Source organism: Phyllostomus discolor, chromosome 7, assembly GCF_004126475.2.
Source record: "Phyllostomus discolor isolate MPI-MPIP mPhyDis1 chromosome 7, mPhyDis1.pri.v3, whole genome shotgun sequence".
NCBI lineage: Eukaryota > Metazoa > Chordata > Mammalia > Chiroptera > Phyllostomidae > Phyllostomus > Phyllostomus discolor.
The window spans coordinates 38,303,913-38,326,971 of NC_040909.2; the positions used below are offsets into that span (position 1 = coordinate 38,303,913).

Sequence of the window (23,059 nt, forward strand, 5' to 3'; positions counted from 1 at the left end):
GTCCCCTATTTTACATATGCTGAGGTATGTTCATTGCTTGCTCCTCTACTCCATAGATCAGCCAGGATTTCCTCCCATGCGCAGAGGGAAGCTGAATGTGCTCCCTCCTACTCCAATGCCATCTTCCTCTAACATAAGGTTTTTAAGATTCATTGATGTCATATGTAGCATGTATTAGTACTTCATTCCTTTTCATGACTAAGTAACATTCCAATGTATGACTAGACCACATTTTGTTTATCTGTTCTTTGCTTGATGGACGTTTGGATTCTTTCTTCTTTTTGACTGTAATGAAAATGCTACTGTGAACATTGATGTACAAATTATTGTATGGACATATGTTTTCCATTCTCTCGGTTACATACCTAGGAGTGCAATTGCTGGGTCATATGGTAACTTTTTAACCTTTTGAGGAACTTCTGGACTGGTGTTCCGGACTGACAATGGTGTTATCCCAGCGGTTGCACCATTTCACGTCCCCACCATCACAGGGCGAGGTTCTGATTTCTCCACTTCCTTGCAGTGCTTAATGTCATGCATGTTTTTTGTTATAGCCATTCTTGTGAGGGTGAAGTAGTATCTCATTTTCCTAGTGACTAATAATGTTGGGTACCTTTTCATGCAAAGATATATGATTTGCAAATATTTCCTCCCATTCTGTATGTTGTCTTTTCACTCTCTTTTTAAAAAGATTTTTGTTTATTTTTAGAGAGAAGTAATGGGGGTGAAAGAAAGGGAGAGAAACGTCAATCAGTTGCCTCTCACACACCCTCAACTGGGGACCTGGCCTGCAACCCAGGCATGTGTCCTGACTGGGAATCGAACCAGTGACCTTTTGCTTTGGGAGATGATGCTCAAGCAACTGAACCACGATGGTTCTTTTTTCACTCTCTTGATAATGTCCTTTGAAACACAAAAGTTCTTAATTTTTAATGAAGCCTAATTTATCTATTTTTTCTTTTGTTGCTTGCACTTTGTTGTCATATCTAAGAAATCTTTGCTTAGCCCCAAATCACAAACATTTACCCCCATATTTTCTTCTAAGAGTTTTACACTTACAGATCTTCCATTTAAGTCTTTGATTTTGAGTTAATTTTTTGTGAGTGATGTAAAGGAGTCCAGATTCACTATTTTGCATGTGAATATCCAAATAGCTCAGCACCATTTGTTGAAAAGGCTATTTTTTTCCCCATTAAATTGCTTTGGCATCCTTGTTAAAAGTCACTTGACCACAAATGTGAGGGTTTATTTCTGGATCTCAGTTATGATCCATCGATCGATACGTATGTCCTCATGCCAGCATCACACAGTCTTGGCTCCAGCAGCTTTATAGCAAGCTTTGAAATCAGGACGTGTGAGTCCTCCAACTTGGTTCTTCTTCAAGTTTGTTGTGGGTCTTCAGTGCCTCTCGCACATCCATACGAATTTTAGGATCAGCTTGTCAATTTCTGCAAGACAGGCAATTGGGATTTTCGATGGGGTTCAGACGAGTCTGTGTATCAAGTTGGGAGTGTTGGCGTCTTAATAATATTAAGTTGCAAACATGGGACATCTTTCTGTTTACTTGGGCCTTCTTTAATTTCTTTCAACAGTGCTTCATTATTTTCAGAGTACAGGTTCACACTTTTTTGTACTAAGCATTTTATTTTTTTATCTTATTCAATTTTTAAATGATTTTTAACTATTTATTATGTAAAACAATTTCAGTTTTACAGAAGAGTAACAGGAGTAGGAGTAGTACATAGAACACCTTAATTCCCTCATTCATCTTTTAACATGAAGTCCCATTTGCACAGCTGGTACTCTTTGTACACAGTTTAAGCAGTCTTTGCGTGCCCCACAGAGACTTACTTTCAGGGTTCCAAAGTCCCCTGCAGTGACTGACCGGACATAACGAAGTCATGTTCCCTGGGAAGCTCTCGGCTGGCAAAGGCGTTTTTGTGACATAGCAGGTCATGGCTGAGGTCGGTGTGCGTTTGGCCAAAAGGGATCTGAGCAAGCCCACTTGACTTTTGGCAGTGACCTCAGTGGTTTGATCGCCTGCAGGAAGGGCATTCTGGCTACCCCCTTACTGTCCAGCCCAGAAAACAGAGGTACTGTGTCACCCAGGAAACTCAACAGTGGGTTTGGAGAGGGGGAAAGTGTTCAGGGGACCAGGCCCCTGAATATGAGGTCCCCTCTTCTACTGATGGCAAGCCCGGCAGTCATGAAAGCCCTGTGAGTTCTAGGGGACTTGCCAGGACTCCAAAGGTAGAGGGAGTCTTTTCACTCAGGCCTCCCCACCAGGCTGCCCCGGGGTCACTGAGGATGGGCAGAGAGCCCTGGCCAGGGTTCTCGAAATCTGGGTTTCAGTCCCCCTCTTTGACCGCTGCAAGTCACTGCCCTGTCTGGGCCATCGGTAGAATGTGGAGTTGGTGGGGGGCAATGGGGAGAGCTAAGACTTTGGAGTCAGGCCAACTTGGACTCAAATCTTATCATCTTGGTGGCCTTGGGCAAGTTACTTAATCTCCCTGGGCCTAATTTCCTTATAGACAGAATGGAAATAATAGTGCCAAAATGATAGCCTTGTTGTGAGGATGAAATGAGAAGGCGAACATGAAGTGTCAAGCAGACAATGGCTCGCACGGCACGTGGAAGTGTCGGCTGTGTTACTTGCTGAGCACCTTCCCTGGGCTGGGTGTGGGGGAGACAGAGGTAAGCAATACTCCGTCAAAAGAGAAGGAAAACACAGAAAGAAATAATCCACGACAGAAAGCAGTCTACACAAACGCTATGAAGGTATTTGTATCCCTACTTTGCAGAGGGGGAGCTTGAGGTCCATGGAGAGGAGGTGACTTGCCCAGGGTCACACATAGGCAACTGTCCAGGCAGACGAGGATCGGTTCGTGGTCTCTAGAGCCATATAAGGTTGGGGTAGGGACTCCACAAAGTGCTGGGGAAGTGAGTTCGGTGAGAGGGTGGACTGGGTCAGGGAGGCCTCAGGTGCCCAGAGGGATTTGGACTAGACCCTGCAGGCATTAGAGCCAGTCCATTCTTCCTCCTTTTTGTCTCTAGTCCATCCACTCTCTCTGTCACCATGGCCAGACTCTGGTCCCATCTCAAGTCCTGAACACACTCTTGCTCTCCTAGAATGACCACCTCACTGGTCTCACTCTCATCCTCGTCATCTCCAGTTTCACCCAACAAAGTGAACTTTCTAAGACAGATGTCTGGTCCCATTGCTCCCCTGCCTAGCACACTATTCAGTGGTTCCCCATCACCCCAGGGTGAAAACCAGGTCCCTTGAAAAGCCTGCGGGGCCATGTGGAATGGGCCCTCTGCCCAATCCCCGAGCATCATCATGTTCCAATCCCATGCACTTCTTTCAAGGGTGCACATACGCCCACACCCACACACTCTGCACACAAACCATACTCAAGTCCTCAGTTTCTCTGCCACCTCAGGGCCTTTGCACATGCTGTCCCCTCTACCTGCGACACCCCGACCACCCCCACTGCCCCTTGTCTCAGGCCCTGGCAGGCCTAGGTAGGTCTGCCTCTTATGGACTGCTGCGGCTCCAGTGCTTTTCCGCACCCCAACACTTACATCCCTGTGCTGAATTACCCTTTTACTCATCAGATTACAAACTCTTTGAGGGCAGAACTGCATCTCTCCTACTCTCACTGTCTCCTCAAGGCTAGGTGCAGAGCAGGCATTCAGTACATTTGTTGAGTGAATAAGGGGATGAGGGCCAGATACCTTGTCCTGCCTTCCTGCCTGGGAGGTGCATGCCGGGACCCCGGGGTGCCACGCTGGGCCAGAATGATTGAGAGAGCCGAAACCATTCAGGGAGTGATGGATGGTGTGGCTGGCACTCGGCACTTTCAGCTGATGCATGAGTTTTAAGAACGGACGTTTGTGGCGATTCCGATTATGCTCCAGTTTTTTAAATGAGTCACATTGATGATGGCCATCCTGTCCATTGGGACTGAGTCAATTTAGTGAGAATTAATTACAGACAAGAAACCAGCTTGCAGAGCAGTTAATACTGAAGCTCCCTGGAGTGCGATGCAAACGCAGCCATCAGTCTTGTCTTTGCTTGTCCCTCTCTCCCTGTCCCTGCCCACCCCTTTCCGTGGTGCTCCAGGCCTGGGCTCCGGGCCTTGGCTTCCCCGTGACTCACACTCCTTTTCTGTTAAATAAGGGTCCTGCAGTCCATCAGTTTGCAAGCATTATAACAGTCCTTCTCTGTCACATACACTGCTGGACCTGAGAAACATGGCAGGAAATAAAACAGATGTGGCCCTGCTCTGAAGGTGTCACGTCTAAAATATAACCATAACTGCCATAGGGACAGCACTCTGCAGTTTTAAACTTCAGGATGAGCTCCCACCAGCCTTATGCGATACTGTTGTCCCCATTTTACAGGTGAGGAAACTGGGGCTCAGATAGGTTACAGTTTGTCCACAGTCATTCAGCTACATTTGTACTAAAATACTGGGCTTGAACTTGGCCAATGACAGAATATGTTGAAAGTCCTCTGTCAACCAGCTGCCCAAGCAACCAGGGTCATTGTCCTCATCAGGACGTTTTCTTTCTTCCTCTGGGACACCAGCGCTGACAAGACTCTGCTGGCCTGGACACTGGGTCCTGAACATGGAGACTCACAAGGAAAGAGTGGGAGGGTCCTCCTGCCCCTGAGTCAGCAGAGAAACCTCCCCTCCAGGTTCAAAATGATCCCATATCCAGCTGTGGGCAGAGACAGTAACTAAATACTACGCCCCTCTAGCCACACTCCCCACCTAGCTGCCCTCTTACTCATAATTCACACTTTCTCCACCCTCTGCAATATGCCTTCGGGAAGGGTTATGGTAGCTCAGATACAATGAGGTTCATTTCTAATTATAGTTCAAGCATGTGGCCTCCACTTAAGGACACACATGTCTTCTGCCAGAGAATCTATTCATTAGTTGGAAACTCAACCCCAGGAGTTTCTGACCTTAGTGATGGGGCTAGAGGTATCCCAACACCTTCGAGTTGTACCAGTCCAGTGCTGGTGAGGGTCAGCCTCATCAGGAACCAGCTCATCCTTCCTCCTTGGGACTGCAGGCCAGGGTGAGCCGTCCTACCCTTGCGCTCCCCACAATTCCCGGCAGAGCAGGTTGCAGCGGCAGGGGGTCAGCGCAGGACAGGATGAAGTGTTCAGGAAGTGAGACCTTTGTAACGTCCACATCTGCTATCCTGTCTGACAACATAGGCCAACATAGGCGGCCTCTTTATAGATGTTGGAGGGGCACGAATCTCCTGCCTTTCATGTGCCCTGTCTCTCTCTCTCTGTCAATCACTCCATCCCACCCTCCTTCTCTCTCCCTCAGTCTCCTCCTTCTCATCCTCTTTCCTTTTTTCTCTTCTCCTCTCCCTTCCCTTCTCTTCTCCCTTCCCTTCCCTTCCCCTTCCTTCCACCTTCCCTCTCTCTACTCCTATCCCACCTCCCTGCCTTTTTCCCCAGCCCTGTCCCGTCACCGCTAGATCTCCCCTGCACTCCTTTTATGCCTGGGAGAAGACCAGAAGGACTTCCTGGAGGAAGGACTGCCCATCCTGTCAGGCACTTTCCCCTTTTAGATCTCTATATAAAAGAGACCTTTCTAGCAATGAAAAGTGTTCAGCAGTGGAATTAACTGTCTTTGCTCAGTAATGAATTCCCTGTCAGGTAGGCAATCAAAAAAGGCAAAGTGATCATCCTTCCTGAATGTTGTAAAGGTAATCTGACCTTCCTGATGGAGGCTGGATCACATGACCCCTGATGTTGAGGTTTTCCCAATATGCATTGCTCTATAATTCAAGGTTGTCTCAGGGTAACTCGTGTATTTAAAACTAGAGACCTGGGCCTTGTACAAAAGCAGCTGTATTTAAAGATAAAAATTTTCATTGTGAGAAAGAAGTCTTGCATTGTTTATCATTTTAATGTTTGTTAAATTTAGTTTAATATTTAAAGTAATCTTGATACAGAAGTTTTAGAAAACAGAGACAAGAAGAAAAAAAAGCATACCTAATTGCATACCCCTGACATAGCCATTGTTTCCATTTCACTCCATTTCCTTTTAGCTTTTTGCTCTGTTCATTTTTTATACAGCTGTACTCAGGTGGGAAGACAGCTTCATGTCCTTTCTTGATTTCTCAGCACCAGGTCATGCATATTTTACGTAGTCACTGTCTGCATCATTTTAAGTGACTGCTTGATATGCCATGGAGGGGATGTCTGTGACTTCTTAGACTTTGTTTTGAAATAACCCAGTGCATGAACCTCTTCAAAAATGGCTCATTGTCAAGAAGGGCTTTATATTTCTTCAGAGAAGAAATTACCCCACTTCTCACCCACCTTGTAAAAGAAGAGCCTGCACCCAAGATCCCACACAAAAGGGGGCAGAATGAACCTGCTTTAAGCCCCCTACTCTGTGCCAGGAGTTGTGTTCAGTGCTCCTTGGGCATAGTTACCCGTGATCACAAGCGTGTGTAATCAGCCCTGTTGGACAGGTGAGAACGCCGGGACCTGAGGCATTTGCTTAAGGTCCCAGCTATCTGTCTGTAGACCAGGGCTCCAAAGACATAAGGGAAATGCCAGGGAGGACTTGTGTTCAGTCCTGTCAACCCACAGGTAACAGGCCTTTGGGGTTTCAGGATTTCCACGGAGCCGTTGTGAGGGCCTTGGATGAAATGGACCAAGAGGGCAAGGACACAGTGGCCAGGGAGGAGCTGAGGCGTGGCCTGAGCGAACTCCCAGCCATCCTCGACCTTCACCGGGGGATCCTGGAGGAGCTGGGAGAGAGGCTGCTGCACTGGTGAGCGGTCCCCGAATGCCTGCCACTGCTCCTGTTACCCTGGGGATGGGGGAGGGGTTAAAAACCCCACCACGTGAAATGGTGTCTCCGCCTGACAGATGTGGAAGCCTAGACACAGAGGTGTGCGGTCATTTGCCCACAGTAAAACAACGGTGGGAGGAGCCAGCTGGGTTCCGCACCTGGGGCTGTGGCTCCAGCTCTCACTGTCTGTCACTGTGCTGGTCACAAGGCTGAGTTCTCCCTGTCCTGCCCCCATCCTGGCTGCAGGGAAGGCCAGCAGAAGGTGGCCGATGTCTTCCTGGCTCGGGAGCAGGAGTTTGACCACCACGCTGCTCACATCCTGCAGTTTGACAGGTATCTAAGTCTGCTTGCTGAGAACTGCCTCCATTCTCCCCGGCTGGCAGCTGCTGTCCATGAATTTGAGGTGCGTCCCTTGGTCCTCTGAGAACCTGCTCTAAAGATACGGGGTGGGGGTGGGTTGGGCATGACTAAAAGCAAATCAGTGGGGCTTCTTGGCCACCCTCCGACTGGGGTGGGGGGCCGAGGAGAGGGGAGGGTGACCCTGTAGAAGATGGCCGCTCAGTGAGCCCCAGCTATGGGGAGGGTTTCAGTAGCCCTTCTCCTGTCCCAGTAGAAAAGCACAAAGCAAAGTGGAGCCATCTGAGTGACCAACAAAAGGCCACCAACTGGGGACCCAGTTATTGGGCATGAAAATGGGGGGCTTTTTTCTATTACTAGCACTAGAAGCATTACTAAGTGTAGCACGGACTGTGAGCCTGAAGGATTGAACTGTCACAGCAGGGTGGTGCTCATCTGGAAGGCCTTCCTGGAAGAGGGGAAACTGGTTTAGAGATGGGGGAAGCTCAGCTTGGCCAGGAAGAGGGTTGGATGGGACAGTGCATGTAGAATGCATGAACCCAGTACCCTCAGGCCAGGGTCCCTGACGGAGTTTTGTCCTCCCCATCTCTTGGGAACAGCAGAGTCAGCAAGGAGGCAGCCAGAACGTGAAGCACAGGCTGCTGCGGGTAGTTCAGCGCCTCTTCCAGTACCAAGTGCTCCTCACAGGTGGGCCCGATGGGAGGTCAAGGTAACTGAGGCTGTGGGGAGGCCCCTGAGGAGGGGTAGCAGTGATGATCACAACCTCCCCTCCCAGCCTGGCAGGAAGGGGTGGGGGAGGACTGCAGTCAGTTCCTGCCTCCCATCCCTCCAGAGGAACCAGGCTGCCACCAGCTTCCCTCCAGCTGAGCTTTGGACCCCTCCCTGCTACCTTGGACGCCTCAGGTCAACGGCCACCTCTTATATCTTCCTCCCACCTCCCTCTTCCTAAACACAAACTCACACTTTCACCCATTCTGCATTTCCTTCCTATCTCTGGGTGGCTGCCTTCCCTCAAGCAGTTCTCATCATCGCCAGAGCCCTCTTTGTGACTGAATCAGTGGGCATTTTCCGCCTGGGACCTGCTGGCCCTCCCTCCCTGCAGCTTTGCCCCTGCCCACTCCCTGCTTCCTGAGTCCTTTCATCCTGGGATCTCTGTGCCACACTCTCCCCTGCCTCTCTCGGACTGCTCCATCCTCTCTGTGATGACCTCTCTTCCTCTACCCTTCCACAGCGTTTGTTTCTCTGGGCTCTGTCCAAGGTCCTCTTTACTTCCCTCCGTACGAATTCTCCCCAGGGAATGTCATCCCCTCTCCTACCACCACTGCCAGAAACACACACACCTCTTTCCAGAGCTCCAGACCCATTCACCAGCTGCCTCTCAAACAGACAAACACCCCTCGCCTGGGGATGCAGTGTTGCAGTGGGGGAGGCTGCCGCACGTGCAGAGATGCCCACGTAATTCCTAGTAGTGACCAAGGCTGTAAGAAAGGTACCTAGGGCCAGGAGACAGAATTCATCCAATTCAACGAATATTTATCGAGCAGCCCCTATGTTCTAGGCCCCGTGCTAAATGCCAGAGATATAGCAGTGAATTAAACAGCCAAGCTTTATGACTGTGGAGCTTATACTCTAACCAACAAATAGGAAATAAAAATACACGCCAGTGATAAGAGCGCAGAAGAAAAATAAAGCAGGTGAACAGTGGTCTGATTAGATACAGCACTCAGCAAAGACCACTTTGAGGAAGCAGCATGATAGGGCTCAGCGAAGTGAGGCCATGAGCCCTGTGAGGATCTAAAGGAAGAGAGTACCAGGGAGAGGGGATACTGAGTGCAAAGGCACTGGGGTAGGAAACAGCAAAGACAGTGGCTCTGCCAGAAGGGATGAGTGACAGGAGAGGTAGCCAGAGCAACGACAGCCTGTGTGAAGAGCATGTGGTTGTGAATGTGTTAAAGCCTGAACTCGTCAGGATCACACCTGTGTCCCCCGGACAGGTGCTTCTTGAAGGCAGGGTCTCACCGTGTTTGAGTCTGTACCCTGAAGACACAAAGTCAGGCACATAGATGTCACTTGTGAGAGAATGGCCGGCAGTGGTGGCGGTGGAGCTGGTGGCCATCCTGGCGGCCTGGTCACGTGCTGGTGTGGTGTTGTGATGGGGCAAACGGGGATGAGAGGGTGGGCAGCCCACTCTTCTGCAACTTTTCTTCCTTCTCTGGAGAGGGCTCCTGTTGTGGACAGGAGGGGCTGGCCTCCCCGGGGCAAACTGACGTGTGGCTCTTGTTCTGCCTGCAGACTATTTGAATAACCTCTCCCCGGACTCAGCTGAGTATGACAACACGCAGGGTAAGTCCAGCATGAACTCAGAAGAGGGGACACAGTCCTGTTTTGCTCCAGTTCTTCACACCAGTTCTAGGCCCAGGACATAGTCCCTTCCCCACCAGCTGGGGGGTGCAGTGATGTGAAGTCTCCAAGCCATCTGAGGTGACACCCCTTTCACTTCAACATGGGACTCCCTAGGATGGGCTGTCGTCCAGTCAGAGGAGAAGGGGGTTAACAGGATTTGGAGATAGGAGGTAGTGCCAGGTCCAGAACACTCACCCGTGTCCCCGTTTCCTCCAAATTCTCTGCGGCTGTTGTATGGCCTGCCACAGTTATCCCTCTTTTAATATATTCAGGTTACAGCCAAGGGATCTGAGACACAAAGTGGTCAATTCACCGCCAAGTTCCCTTAGACAGTGGTGGCAACCCCAGGCTTGGGGCTGTAACCTGACCCAACCATGGGAAGAATCGGTGCTACCCACTTACAAAGCCCTGAAAATGCAGTGATCCCAGGAGCTGGCATGGGGAGGGGAGACAGAGAAGAGGCAAGGATGGCGGCGACCAGACTGGCCCTCCCCAGAAGGCCCAGCGATCTGCTCTGCTTCCCTCCTCAGGTGCACTGACCCTCATCTCCAAGGTCACAGACCATGCCAACGACAGTATGGAGCAAGGGGTGAGTCCAGCCTGTGGGCTCCTTCTCCGGGGTACAGGTTGGGAGCCCTCCACCATGCCCAGTTCTGCCTTGGGGTACAACCTACGTACTATAAATGCATGTGTTTAACATGTACCCTTCCAGAAGACCTGATGTTTGTATGTATCCATGCATAACGGATAACGGACCACCTGCATAATCACAATGTGGAACATATGCATGACCCCAAAAAGTTTCCCGTCACCTCTTTGTGGTCCCTTATTCTCCATCCCCAGGCAACAACTGGCCTGCTGTCTGGCACTATAGATTCGTTTGCATTTGCTAGAATTTTATAAAATGAAATTATTTAATATGGGCTCTTTTTTGTCTGCCTTCTTTCACTCCTTTATCAGATAATGATTTACAAATAATTTCTCCCAGCCTCTGGCATGTCTTTTCATTCTCTTAACAGTGTCTCTGGAAGACCAGAAGTTCTTGATTTTAATAAATAGCCTACTTTGTTAATTTTTTATTTTATGGATCATGATTTTAATGTTCTATTTAAGAAATCTTTGCCTCACCCAAGGTTACAAAATTTTTCTCCTGTATTTTTTCCTAGGAGTTTTCTTTTCTTTTCTTTTTTAACCTTTAGAAGCTTTTCATTATTTTTTAAATTATTTCATTGTTGTTCAATTATAGTTGTCTGTAATTACCCCCTACCACTCCCCCTCCACCCCGGCAATACCCACCTCCCTCCCCTGCTTCTACCGTCTTGGTTTTGTCCATGCGTCCTTCACAGTTGTTCCTGAAAACCCTTCCCCCTTCCCCAGGAGTTTTCTTGTTTTATATTTAACATTTAGGTCTCTTAGTCCATTTTGAGTTGATAGTAGTAGTTATGTATGGTATGAGGTATGGTTAAAATTCATGCTTTTGCATATGAGTATCTAATTGTTCCAGTTCTGTCTTTTGAAAACACATTCCCTAAACTTGCACCCACCTTATCCACCAGCCAGACTTCCTTGCGCACGTCAGACCTGCTGCCCCACACATAGCCTTGTGTGAATACACATCCACATGCCGACATGCAGTCCCTGCTCCTCGTGGGGTACATTTAAACTTACACAGGGAATATTTTTCTCTGCCCCCTGCACTTGGGATTTTTGTATTACCCCAGTCACAAGGCGTGTCATTCTGTGTGAGCATGGGGGCTTAGAGCTGGCTCCAGGTTTGTCAGCAGTGAGAGCGTCTTCCAGCGCTGAGCAGGGATTCATTCGATCAGAGGGTCAATGTACCTGGCTTCTGGCTGCAGGTGCTCAGACCAAGCCTCAGGCGAGTCCCATGAAGAACAATCAGACGTCTGGGTAGAAGGTCAGGCTTTTGAGACCTGAAATCAGATTACCCACTGATTGCCCTCTTCTCCACAGCGTGGAAGTAAAATATCTTCCTCCAGAAAGAGTGAGGAGACATGTACGAGTATGGACTCTACCATTTTCACCTTCATTTTTTAAATACACTTTATTTGTTACAAGTCTTTTATTGGGATAAAATACGCATAACAAAAATTTTACTCTCCTAACCAGTTTTCAACAGACAGTTCGGTTGCATTAAGCATGTTCACATCGTTGTGCAACCATTGTCACCATCCGCCTCCAGAACTCTTTCCCCTCCCGCCTGAGCCCCTGCGCCCATTAGACACTGACTCCCTTCCCCTCCCCCCAGTGCCTGCAAACACCATTCTACTTTCTGAAGAGAGTTTACTTTTTAGAACAGTTTTAAATTTACAGGAAAAATGGGGAGGACAGAGAGTTCCCATGCATCCAGTTTCCTCTATTATTAACACATTGACATGGCACGTGTGTTACATTAAAGAGCCGATATTGATACCATATTATTAACTGAAAACTGTAGTTTGTTCACATTTCCTTTGTCTTCTCTTGATTGTGACAGTTTTGCAGAGTTTCCTTATTTTTGGTGACCTTGACAACTTTGAGAAATATTAGTCATGTACATTGTAGGATGTCCCTCTTTTGGAATTTGTATGATATTTTTCTGATCAGACGAGGTTTGTGATTTGGGGGAAAATCACAGAAATAAAGTCCCACTTCCATCCAATCGTGTGACGGGCGCATACTAGCAACTCGATGGGTGACTACTGACACTGACATTGACCCCCTGGCCCAGGCAGTGTGTGTTGGGTTTCTCCACAATGAAGTTGGACACATGTGCTCACTGCCTCACCCACACTCTGTGGAGGAAAGTTGCTATGCACAGCCCACATTTAAGGAATGGGGAGTTATGTTCCTTCTCCTTAAGGGCAGGGTATCCACCTAAATTGTTTGGAATTCTTCTGCATGGGAGATTTGTCTCTTCTCCTTCATTTGTTAATGTATTCATCATAAAGAAATCAAGCATTCATATCAGTTAGGACTCAAGGATATTTACTCTGTGCTTTGGGTTGAATTTCATACTGCTTTATTTTATTTCTCAGATTGCTCCAGTGTTGGCTCTTTGGAGCCCCTCCCTTTCAGTTGTCCCTGTAACCCTTCCATATGCCCCCATGCATATGTGTTTGAGTGGGGTTTGTTTCTTTTTTTTTTTTTTTTTTTTGAGCACTTTCTTACTTCTGGCATTACAAGGTACTCCAGGCTCATCTAGTGTATTTCCTATCCCAGTCTTAGAATTGGCTATTCATTTCTTTAAGGAACCTGGGTTTCTTAATTGTACAATTAACTGGTATTAGAAACCAGGATCTGGGCACTAGGTGTGCTTATTGCTACTGGGAAATCATTTCTTTTAGGTCGTCTTCGCTGACAGAGCAAAGAAATATATGTGTGTATACAGCTGACCCTTGAACAACACAGGGGTTAAGGGCACCGACCTCCCATGCAGGCGAAAATCTGAGCACAGCTCACCTGGCTCTCTGCATGCACAGATTCCCAATCACACAAAGTCATCGTGAGCAGCGTGGTTTGAACTGCATGGGCCAGTTGAAAAAACTCTGCATATAAGTGGACTAGTGCTGTTCAAACCCATGTTGCTCAAGGGTCATCTGTATAAACCATATATCTGTATGTCTATTTCTACACGTAATTACCTATATTAAGCTAAACGTAGGTTCTTACTGATGTCTCCAACTCTAGTTGATACCACATGGATGGATTATTCCAGCCTCCTCTCCTTGCTTATCTGTAAATTTCCACTCCAACAGTGAGAAACCTAGCTCCCACCATCCATTATCCACTTATTTAATTAGTCAATTTACCTTCATTCTTGAAAGACATTTTTCATGGATATAGAAATCTCAATTGACCATTTTTTTCAGTACTTTTAAGATGCCACTCCACTGTCTTATGGCCTACATAGTTTCTGATATGAAATCTGCTATGATGGTGATATTTATCTTTCTTACTTAATATGTTTTTTTATTCTAGCTGCCTTCAAAATCTCTTTACATTGGTCTTTTAGAAGTTTGAAGTTTAGAAGATTGGTCACCGTGTTTGACAGTGATATCCAAGTGTGTGTGATTTTAGGGGCTTGGGTGCAAATCATCCTGTTGTGATTCAGTGGCTTCCTGGATCTATGATTTGTTGTCACTCATTAAATGTATTTTTAAAAACTAATTTGTTTTCCACTTACAGTTGACATATGAAATTATGTTTCAGGTGGTCATTCATTAATTTTGGAAACTTCTCTCGGATGCTCTGTTCTTTTTTTCCCCTGGCACTTTTTTTCCCTTTGTGATTCAGTTGGGTTAATCTCTACTTACCTAATTCCAAGTTCATTAATTTTTTTCCTCAGCTGTGTTCAGTTTCCTGCTCAGCCCATCAAAGGAATTCGTCATTTGTGATATCATGTTTTTTATTTTTGGCTCTTGTATGGTTTCCATCTATGCTGAAATTCTCCATCTGTTCGTACAGGCTGTCCTTTCCACCGGCTCCTTGAACATATTCATCATAATTACTCTAAAGCCCCTGTCTGATGGTTCTGACGTCTGTCTCACCTCTCATTGTGACTCTGTTGAATGCTTTGTCTCTTGAAAATTAGTTGGGGTTCTTTCTTGATTTTTTCCTTTCATAATATTTGGTCAAATGCCCAACGTTATGTGTAGAAGACTTACAGAGACTGAGGGAAATAGTACCTGCCCCCAGAAGTGGGTGTGCCTCTTTTTTTGTCCTCCTCTTCACGTGGGGTTGGGGATGGGTCCATCCCATCAGTAGTTGAACTAGCTTTGGGTTTTGTTGTCACCACTGTCACCTTCAGCACCCTGCAGATTTTATGCTACTCCAAAAGGGGACTGTTATTACCCGGTACCGTTTGCAGGGCCTGAAGTGCCAGAGAGTTTTTCTTATAGTCCTGCTCCATCCTCAGCCTTCAGCAGTTCCTGTATCACAGACGGGACCTCTTCCGTGCTCTTGCCCCTTCTTGAGGCAAACTATAGAACCTGACCCTCTGTGAAGTTCAAGGGACACCTGCCCTATGGGTTAGGTGCTCGTTGTTCCTAGTATTATGGGATGCTTCACAGAGGGGGAAAGTATGTATCACTTTACATATTATGTATGGATAACCCAATGGGGGACTGATGAGGAATTCTCAGGCACACTTATTTTCACTCAAGGAGCACAGGGCCATTTTCTCCTCAAGTGGTGAATTTTCTTCGTTACCGTCCCTCAGAGGCCCCACCCTGGGCTGCAAACCCAGAGAAACGGTCTGGCCTCGGGCATTTGTCATCTCTGGGTTACTGAAGTCTGGGTGCTCCGGGCCTCACGGGGACATAGGCTCACAGTAGGAGCAGTAGCCCCGAGACTAACAGGGGTATTGGAGGGCACAGCAAGGCCAAGAGATCACCACCATGGCATACAGAAACAGGGCAGTGTCAGACCTCAGGCCCAGAAGGACTAGCCTGGTTACGGGCAGTCCACACACAGCATCCTCCTGCAGACCTGGGCTCAGGTCTCAATCCTGCCTCCTGGCTTTGGGCAAGGTCTTTCTGGGTTCCACTTTCCTCCTCTGAAGCAGAAGCAACACCAGCCCTTACAGAGGAGATAAGACCCTTGAAGAGGTGCTGACCATCTCCCCCTCACTCTGCTCCTGCCCACAGGAAAACCTGCAGAAGCTCGTCCACATTGAGCACAGTGTTCGGGGCCAAGGGGATCTCCTCCAGCCAGGAAGGGTGAGTGCCACCGCCACCATGGGCAGGGGCAGAGGGCGTACTGGCAGCCAGCAGGCCAGGCTCTGATAAGCCCCATTGTTCAGCTGGGCTGGCCCCAGACAGGCCTGGCTGCAGGTGCTGTTTACCCGGGAGGAGGGAGGGCAGGGCTGGGCTCACAGGGCCCGTGGACTGCCTCCCCTGGGGCTTTCCGCTCTCAAGGCCTTTAAAGGAACAGTGCCTTTGGGTTCAGTGTTCCCGGTGGTTCTGTGCACCTCCGAGAAGAAGCAACACCAAGTGTCTGTAGTTCAGTCCAGCATCGTTGGGAAATCAGGAACGCCGTCTCTCAAGAGTCCCAACAGAGCATCTTAAAAATAACATTTTCCAAGAGACCAATTTATTCACTTTTAAGCTTTCAGATGGAAAACATGAAACTCAGCTCAAAAGTACTGACAAATGTGTTTACTACCTGTTAAAGCCCATGAAGGATAAGAGACAAATAAATGAGAGATTGTGCTCACATTCTACTCAGAATGAGCAGGGATCTCAGTGGCCTGAGATTCTATAAAATCACACTTAATGTTTTGGCCTGGGTCATCAGTTCAGTAAACATGTATTAAGCACCTATTTGTACCCTCCAGAATTAAGGCAGGCATAGCAGCTGCTCACAGAGCTGCAGCTGTTTTAGCAAACCTTCAGAGGCTTTGTCCTGAATGGACTCTTGTGGCAGCAAACCAGGGTGGGAGTTATTGTTTGGACCACTCTGTGGAGAGAACCATGTCAGGGCTTGGCATAATTCAAGGTGGAATGCCCCCGAAAGGCCAGGGTGTCTGTCTGCAGAGCGGCTACAGGCTACAGCGTATGCGCCCCTGAGGCTGGGAATTCCCCTGCAAGCTGCCCTCTGGTCCTCCAGGAAGCATCATAATTGAAGTTTTCCACTCAAGGGCCTCCCCCACCTTTCTCTAGGGTAGTGGGGGGCATTAGCCTGACCTCCAAGCTCTGTTTCTCTCCCCACAGGAGTTTCTGAAGGAAGGGACACTGATGAAAGTAACAGGGAAAAACAGGCGCCCCCGGCACCTGTTCCTGGTAAGTACCTGACCCCCAAACCCAGCCCTGGGACTGTCAAGTTCTGTGAAATTCCCTGGGACCAGGATTCAAGGACAACTGGAAGGCAGAGTAGAAGACTGGAACAGAGCCGAATCTGTAGGATGAGGATCATTCTGCGTAGCTGAGCTTTCCAGAAAGCTGAGAGCTTGACCCTTGGAAACCACAGCCCATCCCTTTTTTATTATTTCAATGATCTTGAGTGGAATGGTGCCAAAATTTAATTACCCATGCTCTCGTCTTAAACATCCCTAAAACCAGGAATAACTCTCCAACTGCCTTATCTAACTCATGAGAAAACACATCCAGAGAGAGCTGACTTGGCCAGACCGCCCAGCAAGTTGGTGGCAGAGGCCCAGAGGGAACAAGGGCTGCACCTCCCGGCCAGTACTTCCTCCGCTGAGCACAAGAAAGACTATAATGTATCATTTTCTAATGATTTACAGCCACAGTCTGGAATAACAGGGAATGTCCAGGCCTGTGGTGGTGTAACGTAAACCTCAGTGGCAGTTAAGCTTCAAGAAGCTCTTTGTCCTTCCTACCAACCATCTCTTACCACCACTCCCCCACCCCCGAAGAGAACTCCCTGCTCTGGCTTGTTTGAGCTGCAGTGCAAGGGAGAGCTTTGGCAAAAGATTAACTAGAACCCAAATGGGAACTTTGAAAGGGATATTGAAGCCACACAGTGGATAGTGTGAGTTCTCAAAAGTATCTTGAAGTCTGCAGAGGTGCTTGAGTCCCTTACTCTGGGTAGTTTTTTGACTCTGCCTACATGCCTGTGGTGATGGGGAGCTCACTGCCTATTAATTCTGCAACTTCTTATTCGTCTCCAAGATCTGTGCAGATTACGTAGATGTGGCTCCTGCCCTATTATGGATCTTGGAGTCCAGTGGGGGAAGCCGTCCCTTGTTCCTTATTAGAGTCTAAATATTTGGAAACTCTTTGCAAGGTATAGAGAAGAAATTTTTACCTTGAATTTTGGACATCTGTGTGGTAATGAGCAAGACTGAGCTGGTTAGATACTGATCTGACAGCCCCTCTGTAACCCACAGACATGGCTGAGCCTCGATTTCCCGCAGGGCCAGTGGAAATACAGGGCAGTTTGGAGAATTAAATGAGGCCCATAGAAGCAGCTTATTTGATAACAATTGGTGCCCTTTCCTCTGACATTTATCCCATGGGACACAGGCCTCCCTCCCCACCTAGAGCCACAGAGTCATCAGTTCCCTTGGCCCCGGCCCAGCTCATGACTGGGTCCCCCCAAGGCTTTCCTTCCCTGGGAGGAAAAAGGGAGCCATCCAGGATGGCGAAGCAGAATCCCAGCGTTGGAGTCAGACAGACTGGATTCAGTACCCCGCTGTGACTTACTGGCTCTGCAGCCCACGGCAGGTCCTATTACTTCTCTGAGCTTCAGTGTCCTTCTCGTGACAAGGGAAACAGTCGCTCCTGGAAAAGAGGGAAGTGCGTGAAGCAGGGACTGGACCAGAGGGAGCTCCCCCGTCTTGGTTCCCCATCTGGCCAGCTCCTCTGGCCACGTCCCCCTCACAGGAACTTCGAATGCCAGGCACAGACACAGTGCCATGATCTTCCCCAGTCTGCCCTCTTCCCTTAATCCTTTCCCTCCCCAACCTTTCACCCCCCCCACTTCTCTTCCCCTCTTTTCCTCTCCATGCTCCCTCCAGCACATAGTGGACCCTGCTTCATAGCCTCTCTCCCACTCAGTCATGATCGGCCTCCACCTCCGTCTCTCTGGTTCCCTGTCACTGTGAGTCCACAGGCGCCCCCAGGGTCTGAGCCCAGGTCCAGTTCTCTGTTTCTCTCAGCACAGGGCCTTCTACGGAGTAGGTGTTAGCGATGTTCCCTAGGGGGACAGATGGCAGGAGGATGGACAGGGGGGCTCCTTTTTCTTAAAGCATATTTTATTGATTATGCCATTACAGTTGTCCCAATTTTTTCTCCTGTGTCCCTCTCTACCCGGTACCCCCCTTCCCTCCAGCAGTTCCCATCCCTGCTTAGTTCATGTCCACGGATCATGGATATAAGTTATTTGGCTTCTTTATTTCCCACACTCTTCTTAACATCCCACCCCATCTATTTTGTACCTACCAATTATGCTTCTTATTCCCTCTACCTTTTCTGCCATTCTCCCCTCTCCTCCTCCGCACTGATAAACCTCCATGTGATCTCCATTTCTGTGATTCTGTTCCTGTTCTAGTTGTTTGCTTTGTTTTTGTTTTTTAGATTTAGTTGTTGATTGTTGTGAGTTTGTTGTCATTTTAATGTTCATAGTTTTTATCTTCTTTTTCTTAGATAAATCCCTTTAACATTTCATATAATAAGGGCTTGGTGATGGACTACTTTAGCTTTACCTTATCTGGGAAGCACTTTATTGCCCTTCCATTCTAAATGAAAGTTTTGCTGGATAGATCAATCTTGGATGTAGGTCCTTGCTTTTCATCACTTTGAATACTTCTTTCCAGCCTCTTCTGGCCTGCAAAGTTTCTTTTGAGACATCAGCTGATAGTCTTATGGGAGCTCCTTTGTAGGTAACTGTCTCCTTTTCTCTAGCTGCTTTTAAGATTATCTCTTCGAGCCAGGGAGCACCGTGGCAAATACATTGAAGGAAGAATTTTTCTTCCTCATAAGGTGCCAGTTTCATAAAATAACCTCAACTGCAGAATAGAGTCAGAGCATGTGCCCACCGACATACAGGGTTTTCGGTGATGCTGTGGGGAGGCTCCCACCATGGCCCCACATCCCCTCCAGCCCCAAGCAGTGGGTGGGGTTGCCCACTGGAGCCTCCATGAAGAACTTCTCTTCCTTCCTCCAAGTCAGGGCTGTAAAACACAGGCTTTGAAGAGGAAAGGAGAACCCTGGGCAATTAGGAGGCAGCCTGGTCCTGAACCCGTCATAAAACCTCAGGGTGCTAAAGGCAGTTGCCATGGCAGCAGGTGCTCAAGGGGCAGCCACAGAAAAGTTGGGACTATTCTGGTGACTGACACAGGCGGGTTCCTCAGAGTGGGCTGATGCGTGAGGCTCTGTCCAGGGTTTTGTCACTGTGCCAGATGGGTTCAGGACTCACTGTGTGGCCACCCCCACACACCACACCTGAACACGCTGTGGGCACACTCGTTTACTTACCGCCGTGCCTGTGCCACCTGCAAGCTTTGTGACCTCAGGCAGGTCGTCTGGCCAGTCTGTGCCTCGGCTTCGCCTGTTGTGGCTGCTCTGGGGCCACAAAGGCTGAGTTGAGTACACAGAAACTGTATTCTGGCTGGGATGTTGGGGTCCTCAGAAGAGCTGGTGGCAGGAAAACTCTTCCATTCTGATCCCTCAACAGACCCTGTCCGCAGGGAAAGGAAGTGTTAGCCCTGAGTTCTCGCCCTGTCTCAGACCTCAGGTGCCGTGTCCTGGTCAGGGCCCACGACACCCCTGCTTCACACTGGCTGCCGTGCAGAGCAGGCTCACTCAGGCCATTCTCCCTAAGCGCCCGTAGTGAGGTAGGGGCAGAGGTGGCCCCAGCCTCGCAGGTGCGAAAGCCAAGCTGTGAGAGGGAAACAGCTTGTCCAAGGTCACACAGCAGCTACAGAGCAGGGTCAGGATTGACAGCCCACAGGCCAGCAGGAGCGGGACGTCATCATTTCAAACTATAAATCTTTTGGCCAAACAGAAACACTCTCCCTGGCTGGCATAGTTCAGTGGATTGAGTGCGGGCTGTGAACTGAAAGGTCGCAGGTTTGATTCCCAGTCAGGACATATGCCTGGGTTGCAGACCAAGTCCCCACTGGGGGCCATTTGAGAGGCAACCACACATTGATGTTTGTTTCTCTCTCTTTCTCCCTCCCTTCCCCTCTCCAAAAATAAATAAATAAAATCTTTAAAAATTTAAAATAAAATGAAATAAATTTAAAAAATAGAAAAAAACTCTCTCCCCTAAGGAGGTGAAGTGACTTTCATTGTGTTTCTTCCCGTCTGCCTTGCATAGGGTTGGGAGCCATAGTTGTCCCTTCAGCAAATGCTAACTCAGCACCTAGCGTGTCACTGGAGGCACAACAGTGAACAAGACCCGCCGGAGGGACCAGCCTCCATCCCTCCCTGCCTCTCTCCCTCCCTTAACTGTACTTTGTAGAGGCTTAATTTATGTAGAATAAGATGCATCCATCTTAAGGTATATTAACGAAGCTGTATCATCATGAAGTCACCACCTGGGTCAAGATAAAGAGCATTTCCAGCCCCCCAGAAAGTCCCCCTGTGCCCCTCAGCAGTCACTCCTCCCACCCCCTGCCCCAGTCCACTGCTGGCACAGTTTCTGCCATTACAGATCAGTTTTGCCCGTTCTGGGATTTAACGTGTTACCCAGCAGCGTGTTCTCCTCTGTGTCTGACTGCTGCCAGTCAGCACGCTTTGAGCTTCATCCCTGTCACATGTGTATCAGCAGTTTATTCCCGCTGATTGCCACGTGGAAGTCCACAGTGTAGATCCAGTTGCATTGCTTCCACTGTTTGGCCACTGTGAATAATGCCTCTATGCTGGTCCCTGAACTTGACTTTTTGTGGGCATCTGCACGTAGTCCCCTTGAGTATGTACCTAGGAGTGAAATGGGAAGGGGCTCACGTCTCAGCCCACAGTGGTTTCGAGCTCTGGTCGGGGGTCACTGGTGAACGCAGGGTGCATGTGCACCCGGTGCTCAGTGATCATCCGGGACAGAAGCCCAGCGCAGCCTTCTGGGACCAAGACAAGTCTGATAGGGTTTCCTTCTCCCCAGATGAGCGACATGCTCCTGTATACGTATCCCCAGAAGGATGGGAAGTACCGGCTGAAGAACACGTTGCCAGTGGCCAGCATGAAGGTAAACGCCCAATGCTGGCACCCTGGGGAAGGCCGGGGGGACCTCAGGTGAGGAGAGGGCAACATCCCTGCTTCTAGCTCACAGATCAGCTGGGAAGAGGGAGCCTCGAGGAGCAGCATTATGTTGTGGGTCACAGCAGGACTGTGCTATAGATCCTCGAGGGGTGGGAGGGAGGGGGAGGGTGGGGAGGGAGAGCTTCCTGGAGGAAGGGAGCTGAGTCCCTTAGACTGAATAACATGTGGACAGTTGGGGAACGGTGTCCTAGGAGGAGAGAAATGTGTAAGTGAAGGCTCGGAGCAAGGAAACAAGTAGGTGTTTGGTAAAGTTTTTTAACTGTGGTAAATCATACATGAAATTTATCATTTTAACCATCTTTAACTACACAGTTCAGTGGCATTAACTACGTTCACATTGTTGTGCAACCGCCACCACCATCCTCCCCAAACTGAGACCTTCTCCCATCAAACACCAACTCCCACCCCAGCCCCTGGTGACCAGCGTCCTACTCTATCTTCGTGATTTTTCTAACGCACTAAATTTTGTTATACAAGCTTCAGGCTTACATTATAACTCGATGTCTGTGCACACCACAAAGGGATCACCCTCAAAAGTCCAGTTCGTCTCCGTCACTGTGCAGCTGCCCCCTCACTCCTCCGTGCCCCCAGTCCCTTACCCTTGGGCAACCACCGGTCTCTCCTCCATTATCTGAGTTTTCATTTGCTTTTTGGTCCCACACAGAGTGAAATCATACGTTTTTTGTCTTTTTCCTCCTGACTTATTCTTTCAGGGTTCATTTACATTGTCACAAATGGCAAGATTTCATTCTTTGTATGGCTGAGTAATAGTCCATTATATATGTGTGTGTGTGTGTGTGCACGTGTGTGTGTACTACATCCTTCTTACCCATTTGTCTGTCAGTGGACACTTAGGTTATTGCCACATCTTAGCTATTGTAAAGAATGCAGTGAACATGGGAGTGTATTTGTTTAAATTAGTGTTTTCATTTTCTTCAAATAAAGAAAATGAAGTGGAGTAGCTGGATTATGTGGTAGCTCTATTCTTAATTTTTCAAGGAATCTTCATACCATTTTCCACAGCGGCTACAACAGTTGACAGTCCCACTAACAGTGCGTGCGTGCGCGCTCCCTCTCCGGCCCCTTGGAGCGGTGGAGTCACACGGTGTTTGTCCTTCTGCGAGCTGCTCACTTCACTTAGCATTATGTCCTCAAGGTTCATCCCTGTTGCAGCCGTGTAGGAATTTCCTTCCTCATTATGTCTCAGTGATATTCCACTGTACATATACACCACGTTTTAACCATAATATTTTTATTGTTGACATGAATACAGATGTCCCCATTTCCCACCATTTGTCTCCCTCCTCCCAGCCCCTGCCCCCCTCCCCTGTGGCCATCCGCACAGGTAATCTGTGTCTGTGGATCCTGCATCCTGTGCTTTGTCTCATCCCTTCACCTTCTTTCATCCATTCCCCCTCCCCCCTCCCCGCTCCCCTCTGACAGCTGTCAGTCTGCTCTGTGTATCCACGCCTCTGTTTCTGGTTTGTTCGGCAGTTTATTTTTGGTCATTAGATTCCACATGTAAGTGAGGTCATATGGATAACACCACACTTTGTCCACTCAACCACAGACAGACACGTGGGTTGCTTCCACCTTTTGACTGTGGTAAAGAATGCCACTGTGAACTTGAGATGCACATATCCATTCGAGTGGCAGAGATTTTTTAAAGAAATGTAAAAGATGCCTGCCCGGCCAGACAACTTTGTGGATAGGGGCGGAGAGACAGGAGGGAAGGGCGCC

The 23,059-nt window shown here is 48.5% G+C and overlaps 1 protein-coding gene across 3 annotated transcripts in view; it reads left to right on the forward strand.

Moving 5' to 3' along the window:
• Nucleotides 1-23,059, forward strand: part of FGD5 (FYVE, RhoGEF and PH domain containing 5) — a 126,090-nt gene that overhangs the window by 88,604 nt on the left and 14,427 nt on the right. The window contains exons 6-13 of one of the 3 annotated variants that reach the window (XM_028518798.2): nt 6,658-6,818; nt 7,086-7,242; nt 7,796-7,883; nt 9,489-9,539; nt 10,130-10,188; nt 15,245-15,316; nt 16,310-16,378; nt 21,162-21,245. In XM_028518798.2, the coding sequence (XP_028374599.1) occupies nt 6,658-6,818; nt 7,086-7,242; nt 7,796-7,883; nt 9,489-9,539; nt 10,130-10,188; nt 15,245-15,316; nt 16,310-16,378; nt 21,162-21,245 (741 nt within the window). The remainder of the gene's footprint in view (nt 1-6,657; nt 6,819-7,085; nt 7,243-7,795; nt 7,884-9,488; nt 9,540-10,129; nt 10,189-15,244; nt 15,317-16,309; nt 16,379-21,161; nt 21,246-23,059) is intronic. The other 2 variants (XM_036030756.1, XM_036030757.1) reach the window with 2 other exon arrangements.